The sequence below is a fragment of the Manis javanica genome, chromosome 5, assembly GCF_040802235.1.
Source record: "Manis javanica isolate MJ-LG chromosome 5, MJ_LKY, whole genome shotgun sequence".
NCBI classification, from domain to species: Eukaryota; Metazoa; Chordata; class Mammalia; order Pholidota; family Manidae; genus Manis; species Manis javanica.
This window is the reverse complement of record NC_133160.1, coordinates 134,608,439-134,618,518: the sequence shown is the minus strand read 5'-3', so window position 1 is coordinate 134,618,518 and position 10,080 is coordinate 134,608,439. Positions and strand designations below refer to the sequence as shown.

The 10,080-nt window shown below is 45.1% G+C and overlaps 1 protein-coding gene across 3 annotated transcripts in view; it reads right to left on the bottom strand.

Moving 5' to 3' along the window:
- The window catches only part of CNGA1 (cyclic nucleotide gated channel subunit alpha 1), a 62,305-nt gene extending 58,380 nt beyond the window's left edge, over nucleotides 1-3,925 (bottom strand). For 2 of the 3 annotated variants that reach the window (XM_073237657.1, XM_073237656.1), the window contains exon 1: nucleotides 3,691-3,923. Coding sequence is in view for 2 of the 3 variants with exons in the window: in XM_073237656.1 (XP_073093757.1) it covers nucleotides 3,691-3,713 (23 nt within the window). In the remaining variant the exon portion in view is untranslated. Of the gene's footprint in view, nucleotides 1-3,690 lie in introns of all 3 variants that reach the window. The other variant, XM_073237659.1, reaches the window with a different exon arrangement.
- Between the last annotated feature and the right edge of the window lie 6,155 nt (nucleotides 3,926-10,080).

Genomic DNA, 10,080 nt, shown 5'->3' with positions numbered 1-10,080 from the left:
AACTTGAAGGCCAGGAAACAGCATGCAGGTCAACCAGGCCCCAAACCTGTGGGCTGCTTGGTAGCTCACAAGCCTTTTATAGGGACCCACTGACCATACAGAAGCCGAACAGAGGGCCTTGACTGTTCAGTTTCTGGAGAACACCTCTGGGTCTCCCCTAGAATGGATCCTAGGTAATGATCGTGCCTCCTCCTTGAGTTAATTATGTCTAACAAATGTTCACAGAGTAAACTCAATGACATCAGAGCCTAAGCCCAATAAAAAAGATTGTTTCATAGACCAGGAATGGGCAAAACAGCCCTCCAGCTCAGAAGGTCTCCCTGTCTGTCAATTAGCTTTTGCCTTTGTTTTCACAGTTAACATTTCATCTCATTACTAGAAGAGTTTTAAATAAAATACATCTGATGGCCAACATTCAAAAGACAAGGAACAACAAATGCTGGGGAGGATGCAGAGAAAGGGGAACCCTCCTACACTGCTGGTGGGAATGTACTAATTCAACCATTGTGGAAAGCAATATGGAGGTTCCCTCAAAAAACTAAAAATTGAAATACCATTTGACCCAGGAATTTCACTCCTAGGAATTTACCCAAAGAAAACAAGATTCCAGATTTAAAAAGACATATGTACCCCTAATGTTTATCACAGCACTATTTACAATAGCCAAGACATGGAAGCAACGTAAGTGTCCATCAGTAGATGAATGGATAAAGAAGAGGTGGTACATATACACAATGGAATATTATTCAGCCATAAGAAGAAAACAAATTTGTGACAACATGGATGGAGCTAGAGGGCATTATGCTCAGTGAAATAAGTCAGGTGGAGAAAAACGAGTACCAAATGATTTCCCTCATTTGCGGATTATAACAACAAAGCAAAAACTGAAGGAACAGAACAGCAGCAGACTCACAGACTTCAAGAAGGGACTAGCAGTTACCAAAGGGAAAAGGGGTGGGGAGAGCGGACAGGAAGGGAGGGAGAAGGGGATTGAGGGGCATTATGATTAGCACACACAATGTAAGGGGGGTCACGGGGAAGGTAGTATAGCACAGAGAAGACTAGTGACTCTAAAGCATCTTACTATGCTGATGGGCAGTGACTAATGGGGTATGTGGGTGGGACTCGATAATATGGGTGACTGTAGTAACCTATGGATAAAATGAGAGTTCCCGTGGCCAGGATTCTCACCTGGCCCTAGTTGACTAGCTCACTGCACACCTGTGGGCAATACAAGGCTGTTGACTCTATATAAAGAGCTCCACCCAGTGCTCTTCATGCGACACAGTGGCAGGGCTGCAAGGCTGCAGGAGAGCAGAGCAGAGGCTGGAGTGGTGGCAGCGCCAAGGACAGAGGCCCAGAGGACAGCTGTGTGGAACGACTGCGCAGAGAAGCCCAAAGAGAGGCCCAGAGGTAGAGACCGGCTTGCTGCATGCAGACTTGCTCTGAGTGAATGGGATTCTAGTGGCTGACCTGCCACCTGGAAATAAAGTTGGATATACCCCTTTCACCCCAAGAACGTTCCAATGTCATTTCTTTGGTCACACTGAATCCATAGCAAACTTGCCTGGGGCTGAAACCCATTGGTAAGACATAAGCCATAACGTTGCTCATGTGAAACTGTCATAAGATTATATATCAATGATATCTTAAAATAAATAAATAGATAAATAATGAATGAATGAATAAAATATATCTGAATAAAAGAGATCGATCTCTCTTCTTTTTAATCCACTGAACTGTGAAGCTGGGTTAAAATGGGCAGGCCTTGTTGGAAACAGAAAATAAATTTCTATGGGTAGAACTGAGTTCTATTTACCCTTGTTACCTGAACTTTATTCCTGTTAGTGATCTTGCATGCACAGAAAACAGGGTAAGGCTTTCTACCAGTTTTGAGAGTCCGCTTCTAGGATCACAGGGTGTCAACTGAAGTAATGCAGTGATCAGTCTTTTCAACAAGTACTAAGACAGACAGACACACACACAGCAGAGGGAGGCTGCTGGACTGGGTCTACATGGGCAAAAAGGAAGCTCCAACAGAAGGGCACCATGATGTCTGTGAGAACCGAACTGGTTTAGAATCAGATGGGCTTAAGGAATTTGGTGCAATTCAGGTTACACACCTGAATTCTTATGGGGAGGTGCCTGCTGATTGAAGATTAGGTGAGTAAAAGGAAAATAAAAAGTGGAGGAACTGGTCAGGCAAGATCAAGTGTTCTATTATTGCACAGAGTGGAGTAGCTGGGACTGGATAAAGCAGGTACACACAATATGAGCATGATCTACTTTCACAACATTGAAATAATTTATAGTCCAACAGAGTGAGGGTTAGTCCCTCCCACCAAACATGTCTGTGGGCCCAGTGTCTCTGAAAGGCTATAACTTCAGAATCATGAGTGAAACATAAAGGGTAAGATCTAAAATATGTAGCAAAGCAGATACACATTCAATGTAGTTACCAAGCAGACAGGTAAAGGAGGCTTACTTCAAAGTCAGAAGTAAACTAACTCATCTGACTTTCATTTCCCCCAGTTAACCAGCAGACTCCACCAAACATCAAACCCCTTTTTATAATATTTGAACCTCTGGCTCTTTCCTGAGGTTCAATGAGATCCTGCATGCAGCATGGTGCCTCAGTGAGATACAGAGAGTAGAATCCTACTGGTTTCCCGGCACCTTTAATATATACTCCAGAGACCTGGTAGTACTGAAATGAAGCAGGGAGAAGCTGCAAGCTCCCTGCCTCTGGGGTTCCAGTAAGTACTTGTAAAAAGGCACTTTTTGCCTCTGCTCTCCTTAGCTTTGCTTCCATAGCCGTTCTGGTGGCTGACACAGCAAAATGGCAGGCAGGCTAGCTAAAGCATGTGATTCATTAGCAAGGAACAGCCTGTTGAAGAGCTGTTAGGCATTGGGCATTGATGGAATATCTTTCTCCCTTTGCTCCACCTTTTAATAAGCCTCACCAGAGCCTTAACCCAGAGTGAACATATCTATACACACAAAAAGTACTTTATCCAGTGCAATGACTTTTGGCCCTGGCCGTGAGTTACTTTCAGTGAGTAAGTTTTTAAAATTGCCATGCCTGGGCCCCACCCCAGACCAATTAAATGAAATTTCCATGAGTGGGATTACAGGCAAAAAGTATTTGTTAAAAGCTTCTCCAGATGATTTCAATATGCCACCAAGGTTGAGGGATCTAATCAAAGACCCCACCTATTATAAATCACCTATTATTATTAAAAAGCACAGAAATATAATAAACACATTCTGTGGTTGTGGTTGTTTTCAATTTCTTAGACAGATTTCAACAATTTTTGAAATAAGGTACATAATCTGAACATAGGTAGAAGTTCATAGTTTGATAGCAGCCCACAGTGGGGTCAGCAGAGGTATACGGTTCAGGAATGGGCTTCGCGTCAGGTGATGAATGAATGAATGATAGTGGCTTACAGAAATAGGGCTTCGTTTGTCTCAGGTGACAGTAAGCCTGGAAGTGGGTAATTTAGAGTTGGTGCAGTGGTTCAACAAATCAAGGAAAGACCTAGGCTATTACATCTTTATGCTCTAGAGACAGAATTGCCAGATTTAACAACAAAAAATACAAGACACCCAGTTAAATTTGAATTTCATGCAAACAACAACAAAAATTTAGTATACATATGCCGCATGCAGTATTTGGCATATACTTACTGTGATAAAGAGCCTGACTCCATTTCTGATGCTTGCTGACATCTCTCCCTTTTCCGGCGGCCCCACACCTGAACACGCTGAAGGAAAGGCTGGGTGCGCTGTCTCTTGGTTCCAGCTGGGAGGTCAAGCCACGCGGGCCCTACCCGCCTCACCTCAGCCCTACCCCTCACGGCCACAAAACCCCAAGGCAGTCGCCTCACCCTGCTCTGTCAAGCTATTTCTGCCTTTGCCAGGGAGCTGTCCCTGATGCCTCCAGAAGCCTTATTATGAGAGTCATAAATATTTCATACCTTCTTGGTACACGTATGTATGATGTCAACATTCTCGCATCTGAACCAAATTTGGGAGTAGGGAGGTGCATCCATTACTGGGTTAACCATCACAAGGAGGTGACCCAACATTACCTAAAATATTACTTGTTGTTTATCTGAAATTTAAATTTAACTGGGCATCCTGTGTTTTATCCTGCAGCCTTATCTCTGGGTCTTCATCTTCATGCCTGTTTCTTGGGAGCCACAGATGGCGCTATGCCTCCAGGTGTCAAAGCCATGGGCCATGCAAGCAGAAGCAAAAACCATTTCCTTCTGGTGAGACAGGACTTTTTACTTGGGGAGGAAAGCTCTCCTCAGGTGCTTCTGGCTACATGTCATTACATGGAACTTGCTCACATGGGTATGTTTGCTGCAAGAATCCTGGGAAACTGAGTATTTTAACCTTTATTAACAGGAAGAATAAAGAATTGTAGATGACTTTTGGAAGACAAACCCACAGCACCCAGGAAGTTGTCTGTTGCCATAGGGAATGGGTGTAATATCTTTTAAATACTTTCACCCACTCATAAGCCAATTTCCCTCTCTCTGAATCCTGTTAGCCTGTCGAGGTCGCGGTGCGAATGTCCTCTGAGAAGAACATGGTCTGAGGACCTGCACCTTACCTTTAGCTGGGAGCTTGCTAGAAAGGCAGAATCTGAGCTCCCTGCTTGGATCACTTGAATCAGACTCTGCATTTTAACAAAGTCCCCAAGTCATTTTATACACATTAAGGTTTGAAAAGAACAGGCTTAGAAGAACACTGGTTCTCACACTTGGCTGCCACTGGAATAACTCAAGGAGCTGCCCCAGTCTGGAAGGCAGCCATGGGAAGATGCCCTCTGTGGCACAGCATAATTTAGCCGGGAAGGGGAGAGGTGGAGGAGGACTGGAAGGGTGGAGTTGAAGAGTTTTAACTTTCTGAGCTATTCTCAGCTCCCCACATGCTATGGACAGGACCCAGAACGTCCCACTTTTGCTCAAGATGGGACTCTGGAGGCCACTGAACAGAGAGCCAGAAGTGCCATGGCAGGGCCACTCCAGGGTTAGGTGACCTGCAGCCTCTCCTATGACACAGGCAGCCCACCTCAGACATGGCAAATGGAGGCCGTGGCAGAGCCTGAGAAGGGCCTACAGTGCCTGCAAGAGCTGGGGCAGAGCCAAGTCTGCCTGGAAGGGCTTCTGTGCCCTGGCCAAGTCTGGAGAGACCAGCCCACACCGCCACCAACTTGCTCTGCAAATGCCAGCAGGGCGAGCAGCAACCAGGCTGAAAAGAATTGTTGCTGAGACAAGGAGATGCAGCTCCACCCCAGGCAGCCCTCCCATTCACGTCACCACCTCAAGGTCACCTTGCCAGGCTGACAGGCACTGGCTGCACCTGAAGGGTGAGGCCCACCACTGGCGGTTGGCATCCTTTCTGATTGGCTGATGCCTGGGCCAGATCAAGTGTGAAATATGTTGAATATCAGCCCTAGATAAAGTCACCCCTCCCTTTCTATACCCAGGTGCTATCTTGGCAGTGAGAGAGGAAGGGAGAGGCAAAATCTCAGAGAATACACACTCCAGCTATGGAGAATATCTTCATTTTTGCACTGGACTAAAGTTATGAGATGAAGGTAGATTGACTTTTCCTAACACTGCTCAGCAAGTAAGGGCACATGAGCAAAATAGAATAATTATGGACAAAATAAAGTAGCTTCAGACTGCCTGCACATCTGTGTGCAGTAGTGTGAGGAAATTTCCATCCTTGCTGTAGACATGAGGATGACCTACTTCCTCTACTAAATATTTATCTAGCTACATGGCTTTGTATTTCTCTGTAGATGTATTCAGCTATCTTTTGTTCTATTAATCTGATATCAATCACTCACATAATGTATTTTTATCTAATGTAAAAAGGGAGGTACAGAAAATTACACATAAGTCAAACTAATCTGGAAAAAGTTAAGATCTCTCCCAAAAGAAGGTCTGACAACTACTTGAACTTACACAACACAACCAGAAGGAAAAATGGTCCACAATGTGTGAGAAAGCAATGGATTAGCCCAGAATCCCAAGAGGATCGCTGGTTACCAGACTGGACCCCTATCTCTCTGGGAGATGAAGTTTCTGGATAATCCCACTACTTGTATTTCATTGGGTCATCCATGAATATGTATTCAGCTGAACTGTGTCAGGTCCTGTTCTAGGACCTTAGGATACAGCAGTGAACAAAACAGACAAAAATACCCTACCTCACACATCTTAGAGTTGCAAGGGGAGGGGGACAGACAATAGACCAAATACATAGGCAGAAATGTATCATTTGTTATATAGTGTTAAGAGCTACAGAGAAAAATTATACAGAAAAGGGTAACAAGGAATGTGCATGGTGGGGTTCCAATTTTAAGTAGGGTGATTAGAGAAAGTCTCATAGAGAGGGTGACATTTGAGCAACAACCCAAAGGACCTGAAGACACAGGCTATGTAGATATCCAGGACAAACACTCCCAGTAAAGGGAACAGTAGGTGCAAAGGCCCTGAGATGAGCAGGTGCTTGGGATGTGCAGAGGGCAACAAGGGCAAGAGATAGCAGGAGATGAAGTCAGCGCCTGTGTGGCCAAGTGCCAGAAGGAAACAGCAGGCTTCTCCGATTCAAATGGACCTTTCACTTGCACTTTCGGCTTCCATGGACAGCTTAGCACAGTGGAAGTCCCCAAACCTGCCATTACTCCATCAAAGGAAAGGACCTGTAGTTTTTTCTTAAGATCCTCATATATCACAGAGGCTCTTTCTTTAATTGTGAGAAAGCTTACTCCAAATCACTTCAAAATATTAAAGTGCTGGAGAAAACTGAACCTGGTCAACTGGACCTACTACTGACAAAATTCCTCCAGTTTGCCAATCATGTTTGAGCTAGTCTGCTTTAAAGAAACATGGTTCATAGCTGAACAGCTCCAATTTGTTCCTAGAGATGATAGTAGACCTCAGATTACGTGGGCAGAAAGCAAGAGAGTAATTGGGAAAAAAAGAGTGGTGACATTTGTGGATTGTCATTTCAGCACCCATTGCTCCCCTTCCACTCCGCCCTCCCAAGAGCTCTTGATTTCTATTTGCAAGTGGTTGCAAGATGACATCCCTGGCTCCTGTTGGCATGTATGACCAAAGCTGAGCCGGTCAAAGCATTCCATGCCCCAAGCTGCTGAGATCTGTTCAAGGCAGCATGTGCATTGGACGTGGTCAGAGACTCTTAGGATACCGGTGGAAATGATGCGATAAGTTTTCTCCCTTTGGATGGTGTGGTGGGTCAAGGTGAGGTATGTGGTGACAGCAGCCACTTTTCATCTGGGAATAGAGAGGAAAGGAAGAGAAAGCAGCCTGAGGACCAAGAAATGGAGCTGGAACTATGATAACAGGACGAAATTCTGCACCCATGGACTTCCCAGCCATATGGTCCAATAATACCCAATTTAACCTCAGCATTATTGACATTTTGGACTGGATAATTCTATGTTGTAGGGGAATATTCTGTGCATTGTAAATGTTTAGCACCATCACTGGTCTCACCCCCCAGAAGCCAGTAGCAACCCCCAATCAGTAGTGATGGTCAGAAATGCCAGACTGAACTGGGGATTTGTTTTGGGTTGGGTTTGTTTCTTCCCTTCTTGCTTTGGAAGTAGAATGGAGCCACCCTGACCTTCCAGAAAGATTTGATTCACCCACTTTCTCCAGCCTCCCTCCTGCAGCCGAATGGGAGCAGCCGAGACTCTGCTCATCACAGCCTGGCTCCCACCACTAGGGCGCAAAGCAGATGAAAAAGAGGTGATGGAAGCACACGCTGGGGACCAGCCCTGACAGTGCTCGGGGGCTGGGGAGGGAGATGACCCTGAGGATGAAAAGGGCCTGGATGGATATGCGCACTGCAGAATCAGCCCCGAGGACTGGCCAGAATTAAGTCCTCATGGAGCTTCTTTTAAGGCCATAATAAGCACCTGATCAGTTGTGTGCAGTGCAGGAGAGACCCTTCCAAATTCAGAAATATTGTTTAATACCAAAGTTCTCAATTTTTTTATGCTACAGACCATTTTGGAAGTCTGATGAAACCTTTATATCCCTTATCAGAATGATGTTTTTAAATGCATACCATTAAAACAAAGAACTAATAAGGTAACCAATTATATTGAAAGCTGTCAAAATATTTTTAGAAACATGTATGTCCTACTAATATATCTTTTTGAGTTAAATAACGATCCAGTGACAGTTCTAAAACCTGCATGACTTTGAAGTAGTGATGAATGCAATTCTCTCTCAAGGAAGCCAAAACAACTCCCACAGAATAGGAAAACAAGTTTTTCACATTATCATGGTCACAGAAGCTGCTTATAAAAGGTACTGTTATTTTTTTTTAAATTTCTGCCTACATTTACAATTACAGAAAATGCTACATTTTAGTGAATAGTTAAGTGAAAAAATACACTTAGTGAAAAATAAAGATGTGACTTTTTTTTTCCCATTCAAGTTCGGGCAGGTAACCTTTAATCTCAGGTCAAAAACCTTTTGCAATTAGATCAGTGGTTCTCAAGCAAGGGCGAATTTCCCTCCCAGGGGGACACTTGGCAGCGTTCTAGAGATGTTTTTTGGTGGTCACCACTAGGGGGCATGAAAAGAGTAGAGGCCAAGGATGCTGCTAAACATATACAAAGTGCAGCACATCCTTCCACAACATAGAATAATCAGAATTGGCTCGGTCCTTGGGAAGCCTGAAAAGCATGTCACCACTGCCTTCACTCCAAGGGCTGTTGTATCTGAAAGATGGGCCCAAGGGAACAAGTTCAGGATGTACACAAGGGAAGAGCAGGACAATATGGGCAAGAATAGGGCAAGTTACTAAAAGAAAAACAACCAAATGGTATAAAGGCATTTGTGCTTTGATTTGGTTTTGGCTGGTTTTCTATAGGAACTTTATCAAGAAATAATACAATGTCTCTTTCCCCACTCTCACCCCAGGACAAAGAGGCAGGATTGTGATTCCAAGGGTCTGTGCTCCTTAGGGTACCCAAACTTCCCAGGACGGAAGGAAACAGCATCTGAGGTTTAACTCCACTGAGGGCAGTCATGCTGCCTGTCACACAAAGACAGGAGGTGGAGGCTGGCACTGAGCGATGTTTAGAAACTGGCTGATCTGGGGCTGAGGGGCTGGCTTCCCTGAGATGGGCAGCTAAGGAAATGGGTGGTGACAAAGGGCCCCTCCTTGACTGAGCTTCAGCCAGCCTCCTCCAAGCCCTCTTGACTAGGCTCCATGCTCAGGACCACCCGGGGCCTGCCTTCAGCAACAATCAGGCCAGTTTAGAGAATCTCCCTGCCCTTGATATCTCTTCCTAGTAACTGTCCAAATACTGACCTCCTCACTCTGGCTATATACCCCCAGCTGTCTTTGCTATATTTGGAGTTGAGTTCAGTCTTTCTGTCTCTCCTACTGCAATATCTTGAAAAAAGTCTTCCTCACCATTTTAACAAGTGTCAAAATAATTTTTCTCTAACAATCAAGGCCCATGCTCTGCAGCCCTGAGGATGGGCAAATAGCCACAGGATGTGTGTGGGAGGCTGCGCACTAATGGAAATGGCCTTGTAGCAAGTGGTGGTAAGGCTCTCTGCTGCTGAGCCCACTGTCAGCAGGGACTCTTGTGAGGGGACTCTCTGTGCCTGACACTGATGATCACGGGCAGCTGCATCCTGAGGGACAAGAAGCCAAGAACGCCCAGGGCCCAGGACAGCCCTGCCCCCACGCCCACCCCTCAGCTTGATCTCCCAGGTGTTACACAGACCTCCAGGATTCATATGCCTCCCTGGGGAACCAGGCCTGCCTCGTCTCAGAAAACGCGTTTCTCACCAACCATAGCAAGGGAGAGACCCAGAACCAGATTTAATTCAATTCAGAAAAATAATATACTTCCTAGCCTGAGTGTGGGGCAGTGACTTACACTGGTCATGTGTATCAATTGTGTATTTCTCTGGCTAATGTCCAATTTTGTCAAAAGAACTGGAGAAATTATTCTCTGGGTGTAGCTCAGGGAAGCAGCTCCACCCTGCTTCTGATCCATGC